Source organism: Onychomys torridus, chromosome 17, assembly GCF_903995425.1.
Source record: "Onychomys torridus chromosome 17, mOncTor1.1, whole genome shotgun sequence".
In the NCBI taxonomy this organism is placed as follows: Eukaryota; Metazoa; Chordata; class Mammalia; order Rodentia; family Cricetidae; genus Onychomys; species Onychomys torridus.
Window position 1 is genome coordinate 10,373,932 of NC_050459.1, and position 25,845 is coordinate 10,399,776.

General features: G+C 46.5%; 2 protein-coding genes across 6 annotated transcripts in view; one reads left to right on the forward strand and one right to left on the reverse strand.

Moving 5' to 3' along the window:
• Dcun1d2 (defective in cullin neddylation 1 domain containing 2) overlaps window positions 1-374 on the reverse strand; it is a 27,944-nt gene extending 27,570 nt beyond the window's left edge. For 2 of the 4 annotated variants that reach the window (XM_036209294.1, XM_036209293.1), the window contains exon 1: window positions 73-374. In XM_036209294.1, coding sequence (XP_036065187.1) covers window positions 73-75 — 3 coding nt within the window. In that variant the 5' untranslated portion in view covers window positions 76-374. The remainder of the gene's footprint in view (window positions 1-72) is intronic. The other 2 variants (XM_036209297.1, XM_036209296.1) reach the window with 1 other exon arrangement.
• Window positions 182-25,845, forward strand: part of Tmco3 (transmembrane and coiled-coil domains 3) — a 41,465-nt gene continuing 15,801 nt past the window's right edge. For both annotated transcript variants that reach the window (XM_036209288.1, XM_036209290.1), the window contains exons 1-8: window positions 182-652; window positions 5,599-5,760; window positions 6,829-7,347; window positions 7,940-8,119; window positions 9,357-9,548; window positions 10,514-10,642; window positions 12,972-13,064; window positions 23,139-23,325. In XM_036209288.1, coding sequence (XP_036065181.1) covers window positions 6,901-7,347; window positions 7,940-8,119; window positions 9,357-9,548; window positions 10,514-10,642; window positions 12,972-13,064; window positions 23,139-23,325 — 1,228 coding nt within the window. In that variant the 5' untranslated portion in view covers window positions 182-652; window positions 5,599-5,760; window positions 6,829-6,900. The remainder of the gene's footprint in view (window positions 653-5,598; window positions 5,761-6,828; window positions 7,348-7,939; window positions 8,120-9,356; window positions 9,549-10,513; window positions 10,643-12,971; window positions 13,065-23,138; window positions 23,326-25,845) is intronic.

The following is a 25,845-nucleotide window of genomic DNA, read 5'->3' on the forward strand; positions in this document are numbered from 1 at the left end:
AAGCCAGCACAGAGCGGTGACCTCCGCGCCCGGCCCTGGCCGCACCTGCCAAGCGCAAACCCCGCCACCTACCATGCTCCCCAACGCTGCCGAAGCGGCTTCAATTTTCTGCGCAAGCGCACGCCGCTCTCCTCTGCGCAGGCGAACGCCGCCGCGGCTAGCAGCAGGTTCTCTGCGCAGGCGCAGTATACTGACGCTCACTTTGGCAGACTGGCACCCTCGCCCAGTCTCCGGCTCTCTGAGTGCAGTGCAGATAGGCGCCTTTCCTGTCCGAGGCGCGGCGTTTTGGGCAAACCGTGACCTCTCTTTCGGAGGCCGTTGCTGTTTTCTGGCTCTGAGGCTACGCACCTACTAGAAGGAGACTGGCCGGCCGGCTCTAGAAACTACAGTTCCCGGCGTGCGTCGCGCCGCGCGAGGGCCGACGGAGCTGTCCATCGGCAGCCTGCTTAAAGGGGCCGCGACTAGTTTTCAGCTGCACGTCAGAATAGCCTGAAGTAAGAAGAGGGCGGTGTCGTCCTCCGTGTCCTGGTCCCACGCCCATGAAAGGGATGTGGGCAGGTCCACGTCTGTCCTGCTCGCTGCGCCGTGGAGCTCCCGATCGGGGACAGTGATGCTGAGGTCTCATGTCCAGAGAGCGGCCTCCTCCATCGGGGTGAGCTCTGCGGGTGCCGGACTCCTGTCCTGAGACTCGCTCCATCGGGGTCCCCTTCCGGGGAGCTCAATCCTGGGGACTCCTACCCAGGGGTCCTTCACGGTTTGTCTCTTCCAAAGGGGGATCCTTCCTTGGGGGCCCCCTCTGTCCACTTTCCTGTGGGGTGCTCCTTCCCGGGAAGTTCCCCTTTCCAGTGGCTTCTTTTCTTGGGGGACTCCCCTTTCCAAGACTTCACTCAGACTGGACGGTTCAGTTCTCTGAGCCTCCCGTTTTTGCTCGTCCCTAAAATTTTGTGTCGATTCTGGGTCCTGCCCTGTGGGGTACTGAGGCAGACAGCCTCTTTTTAAAGGTATACCTGGAAACGGACACCCCAAGATTGTTTTTCATAAGGAAGTGCGGTGCCCTGCAACCCTTGAATTAAGCTTATACAGCCCGGGAGGTGTCATAGTCAACAAGCAACCAAGATGGGCTTGCAGGTTCCCCAAGAATTCTTAATTCTTCATTTAGGTGTAGGAGTTTGTTTGTTTGTTTGTGTAACAATCAAGGAAGTTGATAGTGACCTGGAAGGTCACCCTAGCACACTGGGTTAACCTCTGGCTCCAGCCCCTCGCTGCTGCTTTGCAGCGTCAGCCAACTCTTGAAAGAAGGGTAGGACCACATACATAGAGCCTAGTGGCGTTATTCTCAGCATCCAGCTCGTCTGTCTGGGGCGTAGTGTAGGTCTGCTTACTTACCAGAGAAATATTTGCTGCCGATGAAAGAAAGGGCCTCTTTCTTCACAGTCTTTTTCTCCTCCTCGGCCTCCCTAGCTAAAGAAAGAGCAAGCAAAGGCAGCAGGCTAGGTGCTGTGTCCTTTCTCTGTAGCCATTTGAACAGCCCTTTGGACACCATCAAGACGCTCTGGTCTCACCTTTCTTTGGTTCATGACATCCTATTCCTCTTCCATATTATGTTTTGTTTTGTTTTTTTTCCAAAGTAGTTTCAAGGATTGGCCAACTGGACATGCCCCCTTCCCCTGCCTAAAAGTTAAACTTTAAAACTTTTTTGAGGGATCACAAGAATGATCTTTTCATTTACTTCCTCTTTCTTGTTCTCTACTTCTTGTAGTGATTAGGTATGAATAATATGCTTCATGTGTGCCAACTACCTGTTGGGTTTATGGGGGTATAGGTGCTCTTTTCCAATGTTCTGTAGAATTTAAAATGGGCTTGGCTGTTGGTAGAGCACACCTTTAATCCCAGCACTTGAGAGGCAGAGACAGTCAGATCTCTGTGAGTTCAAGGTCAGCCAGGGCTACAGAGTGAGACTGTCTCAAAAATAAATATAAATAAGTAAATAAATAAATAAATAAATGGCTTTAAGCTAAAGGGTTGAATTCAGTAATTTTCCCCGTTGAGATTTTTCTGTCTCACCCACCTCTTCCTCTTCAACCTACTCAGATGTACTCTTATAAAGAACTACTTTGGTGGCTGAGGTAGGAGACTGCGGAGCCTGAAAATAGCCTGGCTTATGTGGTAACACAGTATTTCAAAAATGAAAAATAAGATTTTTTTCTTCTTAATAAGTGTTGAAGTAAGTTTTATGGTTCTTGTGTTTTGTTTTGTTTTGGTTTTGGCTTTTCGAGACAGGGTTTCTCTGTGCAGCTTTGGAGCCTGTCCTAGAACTCACTCTGTAGCCCAGGCTGGCCTTGAACTCACAGCTGAGATTATAGGAATGAATCACTGTGCCTGGACAATGATGTGACCCTTATGCTGGAAGAACTGATGTTGCTGTTCTAAATGAAGAGTAGCCACGAGTTTGACTCCCAGAAAGTTTCTTCCTCAACCAAAAAGAAAAAAAAAAAGCCAGGCATATAGTCACCCACCTTGAATTCCAGTACTTGGGAAGCAGAGGCAGGGGGATCTCTGAGTTTGAAGCCAGATTTAGTCTACGGAGTAAGTTCCAGGACAGCGAGAACTACACAGAGAGACCTTGGACCCTGCCTCAAAAACAAGCAACAACAAAACCAAAAATAAGAGAAAAAACATCTCTGTTTCTGTGCATTTTCCTCATTTGAATGTAAAACCGTGGTGGCTTAGTGTTTTGAGTTGCCTCAGCAGTTAAGAGCACTGACTGCTCTTCTAGAAGACCTGGGTTTGATTCCCTGCACCCACATGGCTGCTGACAACCATCTGTAACTCCAGTTCCAGCAGATCTGACATGCTCATCTAACCTCCATGGACACCAGGCACACATATAGTACATAGACATACCTGTAGGCAAAACACTCATACATATAAAATAAATAAATCTAAAAATTTAATGACTAATATTTATAAAACCTGTCTTGAGATGACTGTAGATTCCAGTGCAGTTTTAAGACTAATAAAAATTAGGTGGAGTAGACCCTTCACTTGGTTTCTTCAGGGACAGCACTTCGCCCTCTGGGCTGTACATAGGCAGAAAGTTGCTAGCAGTCAAATTTGGGATGTTGTGCAGATTGCCTAGCTGTGCGAGCCCCAGGTGAGGAAGTGTGGATAAGCATCTTTGCCCTCATCTGGTCCAGGCCTGTCTAGCTCTTGGGGACCTCTTCTACTTTTGCAGCCATAACCACCTCCTGCTCCTTACCCTAACAACCGTTCATCTAACTGTATCCCCATCACTTACCATTTTGAAAACAGTAAGTAGACTTGACATTGTTTTGCCTTTTGGGGGATATTTCCAGTCAGTGTTGCCATCTCTCCAAGCTGTTGTATGTGGCTCTTCAATATTACAGAAAGCCAGCATGTCTTTCCATTTTATTATTATCATTATTGCTTTTTTGGGAAAATACACTCTTCTTATGTAGTCCCGGCTAGCCTAAAATTAATATGTAGTCCCTAGTGATCTTGAACTCCTGGCTTTTCTGCCTTAGCTTAGCTTCCTGAGTAATGGGATTATAAATCTACGCCATCACACCTGTTATCAAAATGTCTTTTTAGTAATTAAAAATAACAAACTAAAATTGTTTAGTAATTTACTAAATTTTTATACTATAATTTTGTAGTCCATAGGATTTTGTAGGCAGGTTTTAAAGTAAAGTAAAATGAACTTATGTAAAAGGTGTCATTTGTATTTTAAGGGTACCTAGATAATTTCAATATCACGTTCATGTTATAAGTATCTTTTATGAAAAATATTACTGTTTGCACAACTGAATCCTCAAAAAGTTGTCGTAAAAATTAACTCCCTCCTATTTGAGCTGGAAGGACAACTGATCTCAGGAACCTGGCTGAGGAAGGAAGCAGAAATGGGTGTAATATGCCATTCTCACACACACTGTTTTTCTGAAGCACAAGATCGATAAAATAATAACACTTGGAGATCTTTTTGTTGTTTTTGTGTTTGTTGTTGTTGTTGTTGTTTTTTGTTTTTTTCGAGACAGGGTTTCTCTGTGTTGTTTTGGAGCCTGTCCTGGAACTCATTCTGTAGACCAGGTTGGCCTCGAACTCACAGAGATCCACCTGGTTCTGCCTCCCGAGTGCTGGGATTAAAGGTGTGGGCCGCCGCCGCCACCGCCTGGCCCCACATTTGGAGATCTTGGTTGTGGGGGCGAGTGGTAAGAAACATAAAAAAGGGATCCCAGGTCCCTGCCCTCTCTGAAAGACCACACAGTATGTCCTTCTAAAGGAGGGACTACGCCCCTTGGGAACAGGAGAAGGGTGGCCACTGCGGGAGGCCTAGAGGTGACAGATCCGGTTTATTGCCAGGAAGGAGGAAGTAGTCAGTTTGCTTTGAACTGGTGACCTGTGTGGTAAAGTCATGTTGACACTGGCATGCTGTAAAGCTCCTGCAGCAATGAGTTCTTCCTCCATGCATCCCTAGCCAGCCGCAAGCAGCTGACATGTTTGCTTTCAACCAGAATATGGTCTTGGTGATTTTCATCGTTATTCTGACCGTTTAACAGTGTGCTGCCTAGTTTTAAGTCAACCTGACACAAGGGAAAATCACCTGAGAGGAGGGAGCCTTAATTAAGAAAATGCCTTCATAAGATTGGGCTGTATGAAAGCCTGTAGGAGATATTCTTAATTAGTGATTGATGGGGAAGAACCCGCTCATTATGAGTGGGGGCATCCCTGGGCTGGGGTTTTGGGTTCTATAAGCAAGCAGGCTGAGCAAGCCATGATGAGCAAGCCAGTAAGCAGCACCCCTCCATGGCCTCTGCCTCAGCTCCTGCCTCCAGGTTCCTGCCCTGTTTGAGTTCCTATTTTGACTTCTTTCAATGATGAACAGTGATTTGGAAGCACAAGCCAAATAACCCGTGTGTCTCCTCCACAAGTTGCTTTGGCCGTGGGGTTTAGAGAAACAGTACATTTTTAGAATCAACGTGGTGAATCACTTGCATGTAGCAGCCCTCACTAAATGACCAGGCTTCTAGGGTTTTAAAGTTCTCATCTTTTGTTTGTTTGTTTGTTTTCTGAGACAGGGTTTCTCTGTGCAGCCCTGGCTGTCCTGGAACTCACTCTGTAGACCAGGCTGGCCTCGAACTCAGAGATCAGAGTTCTCATGTTTGTTTTTTGTTAGCCTGTCTCCATTGGCTTCCCTTCCTGGTTTTGCCAGATGCAGTCTCTAGAAATGCCTCCCTTTATTTGTGGTGCGGCCAGCCTGCTTGTTTGGAAAGTCACTGGGGTGAGCAGTGAATGGATATGTGTTTTAGGAGGCACATTCCCAGGGAGATGAAATGCTGGCGTGATTGTGGGTGGAGGAGGTCTTACAGGCATGGCGTTCACCTGGAGGCTCTGTTCAGAGATCAGATGGGCTTTGTCAGTGTTCTGCGGTTTCCTGTGAGCTAGAAATTGTGTTAGGTGCTATGCTGGCCATAACTCCTTGTGACCAGGGGTTCCATGTTCAGCCGATTCCATGTGTGACTCCTAGAGTTTAACTTACTGGACCTCTCTAATCTGCTTTTTCTGCGGTCTGTTTTTCAGCCTCCAAAGTCATTCTTTCTCAGTGGCCATTACTGAGTGTTGCAGCCACCAGCTTCGAAAACAAACTGCTTTCACCTGCCCGGGGCAGTGTCTTCTGGCCACCTCAGCTGCCGCTGGCACCAAGACCTTCCTCACACCCCAAAACTCGACTTCCGAAACCAGGTTCTCTGCCCCCCCCCCCCCCCACACACACACACAAACACTGATATGTTTGTGTTAGGTGTCCCTTCAGAGGAAAAGAGAATGAGACTGAATTTCAGTGGAAATTCAGTGGTGGAAAAGGTTTGAACATTTGGTTAAGTCCTAGAGTTCCAGGCCTGGTCAGACGTTTGCGAATTTTTAAAAATTCTCATGTCTGCTATGGCTGACATGGGAAAATTGACAATACTCCAAAAGGATTTGGAGAGCAGACAGAGTGGCAGAGCATACCACTCAGTGCCTCAGAAGACAGTGGCTTCCCACATGATGGGAAAGGTGATTTTTTTTTCTACTGTTTTTTGTTTGTTTGTTTTTTGAGACAGGATTTCTCAGTGTAGCCCTGGCTGTCCTGGAAATCTGTAGACCAGGCTGGCCTTGAACTCACAAAGATCTATCTACCTCTGCCTCCCGAGTGCTGGGATCAAAGCGTGCACCACCACCACCACCACCACCACCACCACCACCACCACCACCCAGCATGTGGTTCCTCTTAAGTAGAATAGTTTTTGTCTTTCACACATGGTCAGTTTATGAAGCTATATGTGGTTTACTTACTGTTGGTTGTTTTGAGACAAGACATTATGTGTCCTAAGCTGGCCTTGAACTCCCAATTCAATCTTTCTTTTTTCCTCATTGACATCCTGGGATGACAGGCATGCAACATTTTATCTGGAGAGGCTATGTTTTCAACTTTTAAAATTGTCTGTAGCTGGGCGGTGGTGGCACATGCCTTTAATCCCAGCACTCAGGAGGCAGAGGCAGGCGGCTCTCTGTGAGTTCGAGGCCAGCCTGGTCTACAGAGCAAGATCCAGGACAGGCACCAAAACTACACAGAGAAACCATATCTTGGAAATAAATGGACAGATAGATAAATAGATAGATAGATAGATAGATAGATAGATAGATAGTCTGTGAAGTCAGATGAACTTCCCTCACTTTCCACTTACGGTCCTTTAATATTCATGATTTGGTGGTCATCCGAATCCAGTAAGTTCAGAAGTTGATGTAGTGTCTGTCACATTTGCTTTTCAGCTGAGAATGCGTGTGTAAGATGCAGGCTGGATGTAGCGGAAGACCCCACAGCCGGCCCCTCGTCCTTGGACCATGAAGGTCCTGGATGAGAGTCTCTTCTGGATGCTGCTTCCGTTCTTCCACCTGATGATAGCCAGTGCTGCCGAGCACGAGGAGGTGGCCAAACATGCCATCAAGTTACACCGGGGGAAGGGCGCCACGGCCACTCAGAGGAAGCAGTGGGTCCTGGACAGCTGCCGGAGGCTCACGGGGCTCCTGCGGCAGAAGAACGTGGTCCTGAACAAACTGAAGAATGCCATCAGAGCGGCGGAGAAGGACACCAGCCTGTCGGGGGAGGAGAGGCTCTTCCAGGTGCACACGTTTGAGATCTTCCAGAAAGAACTGAACGAGAGCGAAAACTCGGTCTTCCAGGCCATCTACGGACTGCAGCGGGCCCTGCAGGGGGATTACAGAGACGTGGTCAACATGAAAGAGAGCAGCAAGCAAAGGCTGGAGGCTTTGAGGGAGGCCGCCATCAAGGTCAGCCGCCAGTCTGCGGGGAACCTGCGCGGGCTAGGGATCTGTCGGGATGGGAGTTCGGGGTGAGGTGACGCACACAATTAGGAAGGCTGGCTGGAGGGAGTACCTGTCTTGTAGCCTGTGTGTGCCATCATTGCTTCTAGGAGGCTCCTACCCATGTCATGTAAATCCTAGCGCTCAACTCAAACTGACTAGGGTTGGGTAGTCCTCTACCTGTGAACTCAGAAAGTAGCTCAAGTGCCACGTGTATCTGTGCTTCATGCATGGTACCACAATGCCTTGCAGTATTGCTGTGGGCAGCACATGGTCTCGTGTTAGCCCAGAGCAAGCTGGTTTGCTGTCGCATCCAGTCCCCTGTGTCGCCTAGTGTGTCATCCCACCCCGCAGCACGTTTTTTGCTAAGTTCAGTGTATTTGAGCAGTTTCGGATGCTTGACTCCCTCTGCTGGTTAGAGATAGAGTTGCACCTGTACGAATGGCCCATTAACCTAGAAAACTTGCAGATCTAATCCAGATCAGAGCCTTTAGTGGACGTGAGGAAGTCATGTCCTGGTGTGTGACCCTCACCAAAGCTTCATCTTACAAATCATTAGGAAGAGACAGAATATGTGGAGCTTCTTGCTGCTGAGAAACACCAAGTGGAAGCCCTTAAAAACATGCAGCATCGGAACAAGAGTCTATCCATGCTTGACGAGATCCTGGAAGACGTGAGGAAGGCTGCCGACCGTTTGGAGGAGGAGATAGAGGAGCATGCCTTCGATGACAATAAATCAGTAAGCAGCACTCCAGAGTGGCCCCTCCACCTGCTGAGCCATTATGACGAGCATGGGCCCCAACACGCTCGAGATGTTCACCTGTGTGTCTGAGGGAAGCTGAGATGGAGGATACGCTACAACACTTCTGCGCCCTGTTGAAATTAATATGGCGTGTCCTCAGAAGTGAGCTAGCTGTTCTGCCTTCTCTTGTAACCGTTACACTCACTCCTGTGTAAATGGCTTGTCTCAGGCCCTAGCTTTGCCACCCAGCTTGGGTTGGGACTCTAAACTCAGGATTTTGGGTGGTTGAGTTTTAATGCTTAGCTACCGGGACATCTGTTAAATTCTGCAAAAGACAGGCTTATAGCAGAAATAGGATTCCGGCTTCTCATGGTAAGGGAAAATTCATACTGTCGTCAAGAATGGTGGGTCTTGGGTGGACCTATAAACGGTCATGGAGTAAAAACAAATTAAAGTAAATGCAGATGTGTGTGGGGAGAATAGGAAACAGGGAAGGAAAGCGGTGCTTAATTCTTTTTGGGTTCGGAGAAGAGCTTCTAGTTATTTCTAAAGCTATAAACATTTGAAAGAATATACCATAAGGAAATTAGATGTCTGGAAGTAGCATAAGTCCTAATATTTTTACCCCTAAATTCTTTAGTTGGAAAATTCCCTGATTCTGGCCAGTGGATACTATTGGGTTTATTTGTTTTGTTTGTTGGAAGTACTGGGTCTTGAACCCAGGGCTGTGCACATTTCTGGAAAAGTGCCATACTACTGGATTACACACCCAGCCTTCTCTCCACTTTTATTTATTATGAGAGGGGATCTTGCCAGGTTGCCTGTGCTACCCTTGAATTCGTTCTGGAACCTAGGGAGGACTTGAACTTGGGATCCTTATGCCTTACCTTCATGAGCTGGGATTCCAGACCCTGACCCCAGACTTAACATTACTGATCTTTTTGTCACAGAACACTAAAACACTTCAGTTACTCTTGCAGATTTTTTTTTTTTTTTTTTTTTTTTTTTTTTTTTTTTTTGAGGGGCAAGTTTTCTCTGTGTAACTTTAGAGCCTGTCCTGGAACTCCCTGTGTAGACCAGGTTGGCCTGGAACTCACAGAGATCCTCCTGCCTCTGCCTCCCAAGTGCCGGGATTAAAGGCGTGCACCACCACCGCCCGGCTACAGTCCTGATTCTTTAAATGTTGGTGTGAACACATTTAGTTCTAATTGTATGACATCGGTTACTCTTCCAGGTCAAAGGGGTCAACTTCGAGGCAGTTCTGAGAGTGGAGGAAGAGGAGGCCAGTTCCAAGCAGAATATCACGAAGCGGGAAGTGGAGGATGGCCTGGGTCTCAGCATGCTTATCGACTCCCAGAACAACCAGTATATTCTGACCAAGCCCCGAGATTCCACTATCCCTCGTGCAGACCACCACTTCATAAAGGCAAGCCGTGGCCATCAGCCTGGGGCTGGCCCTAGGGGTTGAGCTGCCTCAGACCCGATGCCAGCCTTCTTGCCGTCAGAGGCTCCACTGGGGAACTTCCATCCATCTCTTCTTTCAGAAGCCTTTCTTGTCTTGTTTTCTTTTGTTGAGATGGACTCTCACCATGGAGCCTGGGCTGGCCTGGAGCTCACTAGGGAGTGCAGTTTGGCCTTGACATCCCGGCAGCCTTCCTGCCTTAGCCTCCTGAGTGCAGGGATCACAGGAGACAGCACCACGTTTGAGTTCTAAACAGCCTCCCTTGATGGGCAGAGAAGACAGGATGCCCAGGGCCTCCTCCCAGGTGCTAATTCTCACTGGAGAACCAAGCGCATGTCAGGTGCTGCTGCTGTCCATGGTTATGACTAGAATGGCCTCCCGAGCCGACTCTGTAGCTGACAGGCTTATCTACCAGGGCATTGTTAAAATCTGCCAAAGACAGGCTTATAGCAGAAATAGGATTTCTTCCCTGGAGGTCAGAGCTCCTCTGAAAGGTTCTCTTCTCCTCCTTTTGTGATGAACACATACTCTCTATGAAACACTGGAGACTGGATAAATACCCCGTTCCAAGTCTCACTCACCCGGGGGTTTCAGCACCGTGCTGGATCTTACCGCATCAGTTACTGAGTAGTGAGAAATCCAGCGGTGAAGGTCCCATGAATTAACATGTAAGCTCTTAGGGCCCTGGAACCGAAACACTCAGTGGAATTCAAGTAGTCACGGGTCATAGAATGTTTTTTAGAGAGAGCTTGAACAAGGAGACAAACCTGTTCAGAATTGAACTTCATCTCTGAGAACACAGTTTAAGACACAGCAGCAGTGAGGGTTAGCCCCTGACTTTCATCAATTGCTTTTTAGTCTCATGAGATGAGACGTCCCCTGCCACCCTCACAGTCAGCCGCTCTTGCTATTTTTCCTTTCTGTGTTAGGACATCGTGACCATAGGAATGCTGTCCTTACCTTGTGGCTGGCTGTGCACAGCAATAGGACTGCCCACGATGTTTGGGTATATAATTTGTGGTGTGCTCCTGGGGCCTTCCGGACTAAACAGTATTAAGGTAAGCATAATTCTCACTGTTTCAGTGTCTAACAAGATGGAAACCAAACATGAACAAACACTAACAAATCTGAGTTTGAGTCAGTGAAAAGACTCAAGAGGCCCTTGATGCATTTTTTAATCCATGGGAATGTTGCATTTCTTGATGCAAGGTGGCTTGATGACAGGCTATCTGTCTCTTTAAATTATATTACTATTAAAAAATTGCATTTCTGGTATTATGATGGCCTGGATTGTCCAGACTAACATTCAGACAATAATAAGTCAGCTGCAAACGTTGGTCTCAGTGAAATTTTATGTAAATAAAGACATTCTGGCAGGAACGAAAGGGTTCCTGGGCATTTTTGAGTATGTCACTTAAGTATACAGTGGGAAAAGGGAACTCAGAGTGGGTGCTGTGAGTTCATCGTGGAGGGACTAATCCAGGAGAGAGAGCACAGGACCAGCCTCAGAACCCTCCTCATTTCACTGAGATCCCCTAAGGGAATGGAAGGAAGCAGTGTGCAGGGACCAGAGGCTGCTCTAGTTCACAGTCCTTGAACCAGCTCAGAAGAGCTCTGTGACTTCCCCAGGCCGAAGTCTGACAACCACAGGAGACTCATCATTTTTTTTTTCTTTCCGAGACAGGGTTTCGGGGTTGGGGATTTAGCTCAGTAGTAGAGTGCTTGCCTGGCAAGCACAAGGCCCTGAGTTTGATCCTCAGCTCAAAGAAAAAAAAGACAGGGTTTCTCTATGTAGTTTTGGTGCCTGTCCTGGAGCTCGCTCTGTAGACCAGGCTGGCCTCAAACTCACAGAGATGCGCCTGGCTCTGTCTCCTGAGTGCTGGGATTAAAGGCGTGCACCACCGCCACCCAGCCAGGAGACTCACCTTAATAGCAAATGATCTCTGGCCAGAAAAAGAACTGTCTGCCCAGCCTGCTCAGGCTTCAAGCCTGGCGCCTTCCAGGAACAAGTTAACCTGATTTGGAGGCAGCCCTGTGTCCCGTGAGGGTCTCAAAGGCTTCACAGCACAGCGAACTGTGCCCCAGGCTCATATTCTGCACAAATATTTCCACTGACTTGGAACAGTATAATAAGATCAAGGAGAAACTCCCCTCTGCCTCACCCCTTCCCCATCCAGAGTGCAGAGGTAAAAGCAGGCCCACAGGAGCAGAGGTCGCTCCCAAACAAGCTGTGAAGTCAGAGTCACTGGGCCACACAGCACCAGGGTACTGTGAGCACTGTCCGCTCGCTGTGCCACGAGAAGGTGAACGTGATTGCGAGGGAAGATCCACGGGCATCCTCGCTAACAGTGGGATGTAGTCAGGAGAACCCAAACCGTAACTTGCCCCTGTAGGAACTCGATAGGCTTTCGTTATGAAGTTGAGAAATGGAGATTTAAGTGTATCGTTCTGGCCTCGAAGCAATGGTCTCACCAAGACAAGGGAAGAGAAATGAAAGGAAAATAGAAGTAAGGAAGCATAAAAATAAGAAGACGTCAAGGAGATAACATCTGGCTTAACAGTAAGGGGAACAAGTTCCCGTATGGAAAGACAGACTCACGATGGTGTCCCAACAGCAGCGGGGTAAAGTGGAGCTGTGGTGCAGGCGGAGCAGTGAGGAAGGCTGAAGGCATGCACAGACACAGAGCAAGGACGCTGCACACTCAGTCCGTGCTGACTCAGGATGATGCACCAACCACGTGAACACTCGAAAAAATTAAAACCTAAACACATTGTCCTGGTTCTTTTCATTTAATTTGACACTATTAAAAACAAATGACAAATGAGTCAAGATATATAATATATATTTATCAAACCTTACATAATAAAACCCCTGGGATGTGGCCAAATGTGAAAAATTCACCTCGCAAGAAAAACTTCCCCGTATCCAAACAAGAAGTCAATGTGAATTGTCTTCAACTCAGCTTTGGTGTCTCTTCCTTGTTCCCTTGGGTAGAGGGTGGGGGTGGGGGTGGGAGGGATGTGGGGGGGACTGAGGGAGGGAGGGAGGGAGGGGTGAGGCTGAGAAAAGGTGTAGCGAAGACAGATGTGGCCATACATTTGAAAGTCGGTGAAGCCCACAGCTGCTTCTCAGTAGAAACTGTAATGAAAATAAATATTCCTCTGGCAAATCAAGAAAGTGTGTGTGTGCATGTGCACGCCTGTGCATGCCTGTGCACATGCACAGTCAGGAAGTCAAAAAGATCTCAGATATAAGGGAAATTCACAGAATTCACTTACTTTTAAAAAACATACTGTTGGGGGGCGCTGGGGAACATTCCTCTGTATATCTTGCTAACCTGGGCTAAGTACATAAAACGTTCAATACTCTCCTTCCTTGTTTTTCAGTCTATTGTGCAGGTGGAGACACTGGGAGAATTTGGGGTCTTCTTTACCCTGTTTCTTGTTGGCTTAGAGTTTTCTCCAGAAAAGCTCAGGAAGGTAAGGACCCAACTCCTTGGCCATTGCCTGGGAGCAACTTGGTTTACTCACTTTTTTTTTTTAAACTCACAGAGAGTCTACTTGGCTATTAAGTGGTTTTCGTTTGTTTAACTAGTTTATTAAAAATAATAATTAAAAATAAATGAATTTTAATTTATTTTGATACTGGTTTTTTAGAAAATAAGTTTGAAAAAGTCAAAACTACTAAATGGGATGAATTTTCATATTTTCATATGGCTTTTTATGGATCCCTCCAAGAAAATGTGAAACTGAGCGTAAAATATGATACAGGTTTAATGGTCAATGTATTTCTCTAGAAGGAAGTTCCTAAGATAGAAAATGAATTAGAGATTTTTTTTCTCTGACCTCAAAAATGAGGGAAGTAACTGCTTAAAGACTGAAGGTGTCGGGGGGTTAATGACTACGATTGGAAGCAGGGCATGGTGGTCCATACCTCTAGTTCTACTGCTTGGAAAGTCGAGGTTCCTCGGGCTTGCTGGCCAGTTAGTCTACCCTAATGGGCAGCCTGCAGGCCAGGGAAAAACCCCGTCTCCAAAAGGTGGACAGACAGTACAAGGGATGACACCTGAGTTTGCCCTTTTTCACTGCACATATGTGGTGTGCACTTGCACGCACACGTACACTGCCTCCACCCCCCAATTGCACACCCACATGCATACAAATTTACCAACGAAAGAGTTTTAACTCATATGGTAACAAGTTCAAGAAATGTTGAGCCAGATGGTGGTGCACACCTTTAATCCCAGCACTCGGGAGGCAGAGCCAGCCGGATCTCTGTGAGTTCAAGGCCAGCCTGGTCTACAGAGTAAGAGCCAGGACAGGCACCAAAACTACACAGAGAAACCCTGTCTCGAAAAACAAAAAAACAAAAAACAAAAGAGAGAGAGAGAGAGAGAGAGAGAGAGAGAGAGAGAGAGAGAGAGAGAGAGAGAGAGAGATAGATTGGAGGTAGGTATGGTGGTGCACACCTTTAATTACAGCACTCAGGAGGCAAGAGCAGGTGGATCTCTGTGAGTTCAAGACTAGCTTGCTCTACATAGTAAGTTCCAGGCCAGTCAGAACTACACAGTGAAACTCTGTCTCAAAACAAGAAAAACTGAACAAAACAGCACTGTTGGGGGCTGGGGAGATGGCACAGCACGTAAGAGGTGCTTGCCACCAGTCCTGATCACCAGAGTTTGATGTGCAGGACCCACACTGTGGAAGGAGGTCAACTCCTGCAAGGTGTCCTCTGACCTATGTAGGCAGGCTGTGGCACCTCCCCACCAATCAATCAGCAAATGTTGAAAGAATGTTGTAAATAATCTGAATAACTAACAGCTAAGCGGCAACCTAACTGCCTGATGGAATGGTATGTAACCACTAAAATACTACAGAGTAGAAACAAAGGAAAATGTTCGGTACAGCACTAACCTCAAGCAAAGCTGAGGGGCTGGAGAGATGGCTCAGTGGTTAAAGTCCTTCCTGCCCTTGCAGAGGACCTGCATTGGGTGCCCAGCACCCACCTCAGGTGGCTCACAGGTTTGGAATCACCTGTAACTCCACCTCCAGGAGGATCCAGCCCTGAGTGCTCCTGAACTCATGTGCACACACCCACACAGAGACACACGTAATTAAAAATAAACAAACCTTTGAAAGAAAGAAATGAAATTGTGTACGGTAGTATGAACCTGTAATCCTAGCTATTTGGGAGGTTGGAACAGGAGGGTTCCAGCCTGAGCTGCATATAGTCAGACCCAATATGGAAAAAAAAGAGCATATTACATGATAATAGCATTGTAAAGAGGCAAGTGCATGCACGGAAACAATAGGGAAAAGCCATGGTTGGACCCTTCTCTGTGTTTTCAGATTTTCTACAGTACTTCTTTTTTCAAATAACATTTCATTATTTTTTGAGGATTTTTAAAAAATAATTTATTTTGGTTGTAAGCCTAGCCTTTAACTGCTGAGCCATCTCTCCAGCTTATTTTGGGGTTGGGGATTTAGCTCAGTGGTAGAGCGCTTGCCTAGCAAGCAAAAGGTCCTGGGTTTGGTCCTCAGCTCTGGCAAAAAAAAAAAAAAAAAAAAAATTTGATCATATTCACTCCCTCCCCCAATTCCTCCCAGATCTACATCTACTTCCCTAATCCCCAACTTTGTGCTCTCTCTTTCCCTCTCTCTCTCTCTCTCTCTCTCTCTCTCTCTCTCTCTCTCTCTCTCTTTCTCTCATTCTTTGAGAGGTTCAAGTTTCATGGAATGTGTTTTGATCATATTTAGGCCCCCCACTTTTCCCAGATCTACCTGCCCAAATTTGGGTCTGTTTTCTTTTTTAACCTATAAAGACAAATTTGTGCTACCCAAATATTCTTGGGTGTATGGTCTTCTGTTGGAGTGTGGTTATCTTACCAGGGGATACAGTCTTAGGAAACAACTGTCTCTCCCTCTCCCAGCAGCTAACCGCTGCCATCCATGCCATAGCTGTGGGTGGGATTGTGTGGCCAGCTCCAGTGTCCACACTGGGATTTGATCTGGCTTGGGTTTGCACCAGCTTTGTACCTGCTGGCACAGCTGCTGACCCGGGGTGTCTAGACGGCTCTCTGTGGTCACTCACTACCTTTGGCTCTCGAGCTCTTCCCACTCCCTCTTCTACAGTGATCACTAAGCCTTAGGAAGGAGGTATGCTATGTGCGTTCCCTTTAGGGCCCAGCACTCTGTGATCTTATTCTCTGCACTTTGGCCAGTTGTGGGTCTCTGCATTACTAACCATCTACCGCCAATCGAAGCTGCTCAGGTGACCTGTGGGTATAAGGATAAGTCATTAGGAGTCAGTTTAATGCTATGTTCATTTAACAGCAGAATAGCAGTAGGAGATTCTCCCCTAGAGCCCATGCCCTGTCTAGCCATAGATTTTTGGCTCAGTAATGGTGCCAGGTTTGGGTTTCATCTTACGGAATAGGGCTTGAGTCCAATCAGAAGGTGGTTGGTTACTCCATTAATGTTTATAGCACTATTGCACCAGAGGGCACACCTTGCCAAGCCAGTCATTGTTGTGGTTTGCATGATTCACAGCTGGTTATGATGAATGATGGCTTTTCTCCTCTAGTAGCATGCATGCACCTTCTAGCACTGTGAAAGCTAGCCGGTATTTTGGGTTCTTGGTGGTGGTGGTGGTGTTTGAGAGTCCTCAATAGACTCTTGATAGAACCTGATATTCACTCTGTAGCCCAGGGTAGCCTTGGCATTGTGGCAGTCCATCTGCCTCTGCCTCTCATGTACTGGAATTTAAACGTGTACCGCCCCTCCTAGCTGTCTGCTTTTTTTTTTTTAAACATTGCTGCAAGCTCTGTTAATCCGTCTGCTCTCACTGGGACCAACGTTTCAAGGCATGCTTCTTGAGTTCTGAATTGTATTAGTGCCATCTTCCAGAGACTTTGGTCTCTTCATGTTCTTCTTCTATCATAGGCCACATATGTTACTTTGTAAACTCAAAGTTCAAAGAAAATTAACCATTCTTCTAGATTCTAAATTTTAAAAAAGCTCCATTTTCCTGTGCATTCTCTTGAGGAATATGGGGTCGGAAAAGAAGCTTAGGTGGAAGGGATTTCTAGGGTGTCCTGCTTTGTTAGAGTAAGTCAGGACCAGCCATCATAGGTGCCATCTTGGGCAGGCTTCATGGAAACATGTAACCTCTGTTTCCAAGCACAGTGGCTCATCTGGGATTTTATAACTAGAGACAGTTGATGCAAACAGTGGTTCACGGAAAGCAAGGCAGGTAAAGTTCTATAATGAGCAACAGGACCTTAAGCAGGGCTCTGATCTTCCTAGACATCAGTTTGAGACATCATCTGTATGGTAGAATCTTGGTACTGTTTCTCCTGGTTTTCATAATTAATTTTTTTTTTCTGTAGTGTTCAAGGGTTGATACCGAAATGATGTTCTATGACATACTGCTAACATCATATTTGTAAGCATTGTAAAGAAGTTCTAGTTTTGACTAGCACTGTCTGGTGGCTCTTGCCTTTGTGATCCAGATATGGGGAGCGCCTGAAGGAAGGACTCTTGCTCTGTCAAGGGAGTGTATTGTGGGTGCTTGAGGGGGTGACGTGCCTGATAAAGGAGAAGAATGTTGGACAGGAGCCCTGCGTTGTCTCGAGTCCTTGTTGGCCTTCGTTTAGTGGCCCTGCACTCCTCTCCTCTCATCCGTGCTGGGTGGGAGCCCCAGACCTAGACATGTGCCTTGGCTCTGTACTTTGATCGCCAAGATGCAGCTTGTTACTGGTGCAGTTCCCGGTTTGGAATGCAGATGATCGGTATTGATTTAGCAAACCATGGTATTCAGTCCTTCTCTCCCTTGCCATCTCATGAAGATATAAATGACAGCCGAAAGGAAGGAAGGAAAGTGAGCACTTCACGCCAGTAGGTCTCCTCCCTGTAGGCAGCTTATATTTGGTAGAAGACGTCTGATAATGTTTCTCAAAACGGTAGTAACTGGGGACACCGTCTCAGGACTCTGAATCCTCAGAAGGGCCGATTAGAAACAAAGTTCCTGGAATCCGGAAGAGCTTCCCAGCGTGGCAGAGAATGCAGTCTCCCCACCCTGAGTGTCCATGTGTCCATCCCTGCTGACCGCTTAGTCTGGGTTCTTGGACCCGCCAGGGCCTTCCTCGCTGTCTTGCTTTGAAATTGACTTGAATTATTCTCTTTGTTCTGAGACATGCTCTGTAGTTAAGACTCAGAGATCCTCCTACCTCACCCTCCCTAGTGCCGGGGTTAGCTGCCTTTGAATGTTTTTCCTTTTTTTTTAAATCATAAGTTTATCTGTTTCTACCTCTCTAAATAAATTATGAATCATGGGGAGCCAAGGTTGTTTCTTCTCTTGTCTTTCTTCTGCTCTTCCATCAGGTTCCTGCTGTGCCCTTGGTGCTCAGCCCCTTAGCAGCTGTAGTACAGCGCATCACACCCTGCCCTGTGGCTTGACTTCAGGGTTTCAGAAGGATGTGCCTCGGGAAAGAAGAAACAGGAACCTAAGATAGCCTGTGGGGCTGGTACCCAACTGTCTGGGGATGAGAGCTATTGAGGAAAGTTTGCTAATAGGAGCTTCCTAATTCTTCTTTGCAGGAATCACCTGGGGATAAAGCCCATGTGGTCTGACCCAGGGTGACCAGTAGACTGCATTTCAAATGCATCCTGGGTCCCATGATCACTGGGAACTTCTGACTAAACCTCCTCGTACCTGAATCTTTCCATGAGTTGTTTCCCCCGCTGGGCCCTCCATGTGCTGGAGAAGTGCTGGGGATGGTCTACTCTCCCAAGGACCCCAGAGTCCTTCTGTTTCAAAGATCATTCAGTCTCATTGTTCCTCCCTCCAGATGTGGAAACTCAAGCTGTGGAATCTGTTAGGCACCTGAGTTCATGGTTAGTGATTGACAGAAGCAGTCTTAAACTCCAGACCCTTTAAGGGTTGGTAAGACTCTTGTAAAAAAAAATTGCCAACTTTGCTCACAGGAGTAACTGCCACAAACTCATGAGCCTCAACAGCTGAGTGGGCTTCCTAAGTGGCTCCACGAGATGCAGCCCAGGGCACTCCTACTGTTCGTGGCAGGAATGTTAAGATGTGAGTTAACTCCAGAGCACCACATAACTGTCAAGTACGGAGCGGAGAGAAAGGCCTCTGAGCATCTGGGACCAGCCTCCGTGGGGCTGCCCATTGTTGTTGTTTGTTTTTGCTCTTTTTTTTGGGGGGGGGTGTCTGCTACCCAGTTCCCAAATAAATTACACGGAGGCTTATTCTTACTTAAAAATGTCTGGCCTTAGCTTGGCTTGTTTCTAGCCAGCTTTTCTTTTCTTTTCTTTTTGGTTTTATTTTGTTTTGTTTTTCAAGACAGGGTTTCTCTGTGTAGTTTTGCACCTTTCCTGGATCTTGCTCTGTAGACCAGGCTGGCCTCGAACAGTGCTGGGATTAAAGGTGTGTGTCGTAGTAGTCTTCGCCGCCGCCGCCGCCGCCGCCACCACCACCCCAGCTAGCTTTTCTTAACTTAAATTATGCTGTCTACCTTTTGCCTCTGGGCTTTTCCCATTCTCTTACTTCTGTGAATTTTACTTACTCTTACTCCGTGGCTTGCTGTGTAGCTGGTGGCTGGCCCCTGGAGTCCTCCTCCTTCTCTGGCTACTTCTTTCTTTTATTCCTCCCAGATTTCTCCTTCTATTTACTCTCTCTGCCTGGCAGTTTGTTCTGAAACCCTGAAGGACTATCCTGCCTTGTTTTGGCGTAGTTCAGCGGTCACTTTCCTGTGGGGTCTGCATGCCTACTTTATACAACATACTTATCAATCAGTCCAGGCAAGAGCAGCTTCTTGCCCAAGTGACTAGCCTTGCCACATTGAAAGCAACTCCATAGGGCGTTCCTTCGATGCCCATCATCTCTGAAGTAAATTGGTGCTGCCAGGAGCAGATGTGTCTCATTATCACGAAAAACCTTAGGTTAACTAAACATTTTAAGTGCCATATTGTGTAGGTCTTTGAAGTGTTTGAAAACCATTTATCTATCTAAAATATATCTCTATGATCTGGAAAACACACCTAACATAAACAATTTTGATTTTATCAATGACTAACCACTAACCTATGTTCCTGATTTTCCTATATACTTTATAATAATAGCTTTCAAAAACTAGAACTTCACCCTACATTTCCAAATGGACTGCATAGGCACAATACCTCAAACAAAAATGGAAACATACATACAATATACTATAATAAAAAGAACCTTAAATTTGTATCAATATACAGAAATCCTTTAAACAAGAGTAGAAACATATATACAGTGTAACAAAAATAATTTAAAATTTGTATCAATATTCTATATTCCCCTAAATGATAACAAACATCCATAACCCACCAAATAACCAAAGACTACCCACACACCCCAACTCTTGGGAATGTGGGTGTAGTTTCCCCATACTGCTTCCTGCTGTCTGTGGATGAAGTATCTTTAGGGTCCCAGAGAGAAAATTTGAGATAATGACAAAGTCCTGGGAAGACCAGCTATAACCTTTACTAATAGGTATCACCTGTCAAGATTCAGGAGGTCTTGCCTGATCAACCTGATCCATATTAATCCTGAAGGAATCCACAGCCTCTCATCTCCTCTGGGAACAGAATTCCAAAACACTTTTTATTTCCATTTGACAAGTACATTTTTGATTGTTTGTTTGTGTGTGTGTGTGTGTGTGTGTGTGTGTGTGTGTGTGTGTGTGTGTGTGTGCTGTCCTGGATCTCACGGTGTAAAACAGGCTGGCCTCAGACTCACAGAGATCCACCTGGCTCTGCCTCCCCAGGGCTGAGATTAAAAGTGTGTGCCACCGCTGCCGGCTTTTGACTTCTTTTTAAAGTTAAGGCATTCCTAAAGTATCTAGATTGCTTCAGTTCAGCAGTTCAGTTCATAATCCCATGTGTCCTAGCAGCGATCTTTTGCTTCTCAACAGTCAAAAAATTCGAAATCAACCATTTTTTTTCTTTTCCATGACTATACCCTTTTCCTTTTCTTAAGCCTACGCACCTTGTTAAACACACTGTAACCTATTTAGAGTTTTTTTTTCTGTCTGGACCTCTTTTTTTTTTTTTTTTTTTGGTTTTTTGAGAAACGGTTTCTCTGTGTAGCTTTGCGCCTTTCCTGGAACTCGCTCTGTAGATCAGGCTGGCCTCTAACTCACAGAGATCCACCTGGCTCTGCCTCCCGAGTGCTGGGACTAAAGGCATGCGCCACTACTGTACAGCTGTCTGGACCTCTTTATTGCATATCTTTTAGACTTTTTGATTGCATGAACAAACTTTTAACTGCTAGTCAGCTGGCTCCACCCACTTCTCAGGTAGGGAAAGCGAAACTGAAAGCTCATGATGGGTCAGAAGTTCATGCTGAGGACTGCATTCAGCCTTCCTGGAGCTCTAAAATGCCAGTGCTTATGCTGTGGCAGGTGTTTTTACATAGTGTTTGTTTGTTTTGTTTTTCGAGACAGGGTTTCTCTGTTTGCTTTGCACCTTTCCTGGAACTTGCTCTGTAGATCAGGCTGGCTTCTAACTCACAGAGATCCACCTGGCTCTGCCTCCTGAGTGCTGGCATTAAAGGCGTGCACCACTGCGGCCACCACCACCACCACCACCACCGCCCTGCTTTACATAGTTTTTTTGTTGTTACTTAATATACTGGCTGCTAAAGGGTTTACCAGCAGGAGGTAGAAATTCTTAAAGGAGCTATATTTTTTTTTTAAGTTTTCTTATGTCCTATGTGGAAAATTGGGCTCTACATTGGGCACCAAAATGTTGTTAGTTGTTTTCTTACACTTTGTCTCTTTGGGGGACCTGCCACTCAGCTCCCAAATAAATCACACACAGAGGCTTATTCTTAATTATAAATGCTGGCCTTAGCTTGGTTTGTTTTTTGCCAGCTTTTCTTAACTTAAATTATTCCATCTATCTTTGGCCTCGGGGCTTTTATCTTTCTCAATTTCTGTATACTTTTCTTTCCTTCTTAATCTGTGTCTGACTAGGTGGCTGGTGGCTGGACCCTAAAGGACTCCTCCTCCTTCCTGTCTTGTTACTAGCTCTTCTTTCAGATCTCTCCTTCTGTGAATTCTTTCTCTGCCCGCCAGCCCCGCCTATCCTCTCTGCTGCCTTGCTATTGGCCGTTCAGCTCTTTATTAGACCATCAAGTGTTTTAGACAGGCACAGTCACACAGCTTCACAGAGTTAAACAAATGCAACATAAACAAAAGTATCACACCTTAAAATAATATTCTACAACAGCCCATCCCTACTCATGAGTCTGAGCTACATAGCAAAGGAGACTAAGCAGCTGTTGGACCCAGTCATCTGTCATTGGCCTCTATGGTGATCACATGATCTATATGTGGGCTCGTTTGGAAATCTCAGAGACTTTTATTCCTGATCAGCCTGGCTATGCATAATGGGAGGTCAGTGAGTGTTCACTCAGCTACAGTCGGACATCTCAGGACCGGCTTAGGAGCGTCTCCCCACCTTCCCAGTTCCAGAAGAACGGCATTGTTACCTCAGGAGCAGAGCAGGGATGGAAAAGTTTCAGGCTACAAAGCTTCTGAAGGGAAGCCATTGGAGGCTAGCTCTGTATAAAGCCTCTGTTGGTCTCCGCCTTATGGCTCCACATGAGGCAGAGGCAGATGGATCTCTGGTTTCAAGGCCAGACTGGTCTACAGAGTGAGTTCCAGGACAGCCAAGGCTACAAGGAGAAACCCTGTCTCAAAAAACAGACAAACAAACAAACAATATACACACACTGGAGGGGACAGAGAAGTCACATGTAGAAATGACCCATGGTCAGTCTTCCATATTTTGGGTTCTGCATCCATGGATTCAGCCAACTGCAAAATGAAAATATTTAGAAACAAATATTTCTGTACTGAATATATAATAGATTTATTTTTGTCCTTAATTCTCTAATTCATACTGTATAAGCATTTGCATTGCATTTATATTGTATTTAGTCTTATAAGCCATCTAGAGATGATTTAAAGGCTACAAGAAGGCATAAATATTATACATTCTTAATAGGAAGTTTTGAGCTGGAGAGATGGCTCAGTGGTTAAGAGCATTGGCTGCTCTTCCAGAGGACCCGGGTTCAATTCTCAGCCCCCACATGGCATCTCACAACCATCTATAACTCCATTCTCAAGGGGCCTGACATGCTCCTCTTGGCTCCGTGGCATCAGGCATAAATGTGTGCACTGACAAACATGCAGACACAATGCCCATACACATAAGAATAAATCAATAAAATAAAAAATAAAAACCACGGGAGGGTTTCCGTCTCTGGTATTTGGTGGGGTATGGACGGGGGCTATCACCAATCTCCAGGGATACTGTGACATGACCGTACATAGTGTTGGTGTCTGAGTGTGTCTCAGCCTGGGGTGTGTGTTTATTATGTTTGGGTGTATAGGCTGTGAGTTCCTCCCTGAAATATCAGTTCTCCACTCCGTGGCTCTCGTTCGGAGATGGGCTGCTGTCCCTGGAATGTGTATGAACCTATCTGTTCTCTTCAAGGTGTGGAGGATATCTTTACAAGGACCTTGTTATATGACACTGCTGATGATTGCCTTCGGCTTGTGGTGGGGACACCTTCTGCGGATCAGACCCACTCAGAGTGTCTTCATTTCCACTTGCTTGTCATTATCAAGCACACCCCTGGTGTCCAGGTTCCTAGTGGGCAGTGCCCGGGGTGATAAAGAAGGTAGGTAAGCAGCATGTTCTAAGTATGTGTGTAGTTACTGTTCATGGGCAGCTCGTCTACAGACTCATGACTGGAGGCCCGTGAGGAGAAATTGCAAGTCCTCCTTCAGAGGATTAATGGCCACTCCAGTACATGTTCAACACTTCAGGGGACTAGACCAGAGCGGCATGGAGCTGTCACAGGTGGCCTTACATCAAGCTCTGCGTCTTGGGCAGCATTAACATTTTCATATATGCTTGTTCGCGGGGCAGGCGGCGTTTGCTTTGTGGAAGTAAAACGTAAGGGCAAAATGTCGTGGGATCGTCACGTTGATGCCTCGAACACATCCGGAATAGAAGAGAAAATGTAAAAAGGAAACCAAGAAGACGTGGCTAACTCCTCTAATAAGACTGAAACTGTTGTGCCGAGCACAGAGAGCTCTGTGGGACCGTGCGTGGAGCCGCTCCCCCACCTCCTGAACTCTAAGCTGGGGTCGGAGCTCTGGAGTCCCCCTGGAACTGTGCCTGGACACTCCTAGTATGACCTGGGGGAAGGGGCTTCTCACTGGAAAAGGAAAACTGCCAGCTCTCCCAGACCTCTGGGACTCATGGGACAAGGGGTGTGACACTTCCTTGGGGGGCTCCCCTTGCTGTCACCACCTCAATGGCCACATCTCTGCTGATCTAGCCGAGAGACCGATATCCCTGTGATGGAGGACTGGGGGACGCAGGCTGAAAGAGTGGGGTGAGCGATGGAGTGTGAGGTGGCTTCTGACTGATAGCCTGCACATGAACAAATCTGCTTCTAGAAAAGACAGCTGTCAGCCTCTGACTGTGAGTCCCTCCTTCACAAGAATGTTCTCTAGACCCCAGCGGGCACGATCGAACGACTGAACATAAACAAAGATGCCACGTCTGTGGAATTGGATCAGGTTCAGAAAGCTTAGAAGGGACAAGAAACATTTAGATGCATGTAGATGAGATGGGAAGCTGGACGTGCGTGTCGGAGAAGCTGTGGAAAATGGCAGGTGGTTTTCCAGACCTGGGGAAAGACACAAAGCTTGGATTTAATGTACAGCTCTAAAACCGAATGGGAAAAATGAGAAGTTTGCCTCGTCATGTCAAAATACAGAAGCAGCATTTGCAGGCCAAGGAGATCTCGGCACCCAGTGGAAAAGACAAGTGGCGTGAAGAAATGGCACGTGCCTTCTCTACCATGAGGTCACGCCAGGAGGTGGAGACCCTGCAGCTGCCTGGGAAATCAGCCCATGGATGCAGAAATGCAACCAAGAGTCGGGCTGGCGAAGGGTTGTCCAACATCCTCGTGTCCCACACTGTAGGATAGCAAGAGCAGAGCGGCCAGAGGGTGGGGAGCATGCCAGGGAGACCGCAGGAGTAGGGCATTTACAGAGCTGGACCACTGGGGACTGCTTGGAAAGGAGTTGTTTTCCTTTCATTTTAAAGGTCACAGAGGTCACACCAGAACTGTAGACAAGGTCAGAGGACATGCCACTGTTAGTACATGTGGCTGGGAAGTACATACTCCGAGGGATTGGAGACTCTGGCAAGAAGCTTATAATCTAATGTGTTAGAAAGCTGGTGCACCTGCACTGTCAGGAGACGTAATTGGAGAGGCGGAGTCAATGTCTGGGAATATAGCTCAATTGGGAGAGTGCTTGCCTAGCACGCATGAGGACTTGGGTTCAATCTCCGCTATGGCGTGAACCAGGCTGAGTGGATTGAGCCTGTAATCCCTGCACTTGGGAGAGAGAGGCAGGGGTATCAGAAGTTCAAGGTGCTTTTCAGCCATGTAGGTCAGCCTGGCTAAATATCTTGTCTTCTTTTTTTAATGTATATTAGTAATAAAATATACAAGAAATTTGGAGATAAATCTCTCAAAAGGTGTGTGTTGTTACCCTTGAGAGGGAAAACTCATACTGCAGTACTACTCAAGATTTAGTCGGGGAACTGGTCTGTGTACATGGGTAAAAAGGCCTGATCTATAAGATGTTCTTTCTCCTTGAATGTATAAGCTCACAGCTGTTCTTTTTTCTTTTTGTATGTGGAGATGAGGATCGAACCCAGAGCCTTGCGCTTGCTAGGCAAGCACTCTACCACTGAGCTAAATCCCCAACCCCACAGCTGTTCTAATAAAGAAACCTGCTAGTATTTTCATGGGAGTTGGAAAAAGGAACTTCAGATTCATTAGAGGCCAAGAGGCCAGGAATGGCTCTTGAGGATTTGAGTGAGGAGAGGCTGAGAGATGGTTCAGTGGGTAAGAGCATTTGCTGTTCTAGCAGAGGACTGGGATTCGGTTCTCAGCACCCACACAGCAGCTCACAGCCTTCTCTTTAGCTTCGATTCCAGGGGTCCAGTGACCTCTTCTGGCTTCCCAGGGCACTGTGTGTACATGGTGCAAATACATATACACAGGCAAACGACTCACACACATAAACATAAATAAATTAAAAAAATATATTGAGTGAAGAGCCCTCCAGATAACAGGACTTCCTGTGGCTGTGACAAGGTAGTGGAGTCTTGC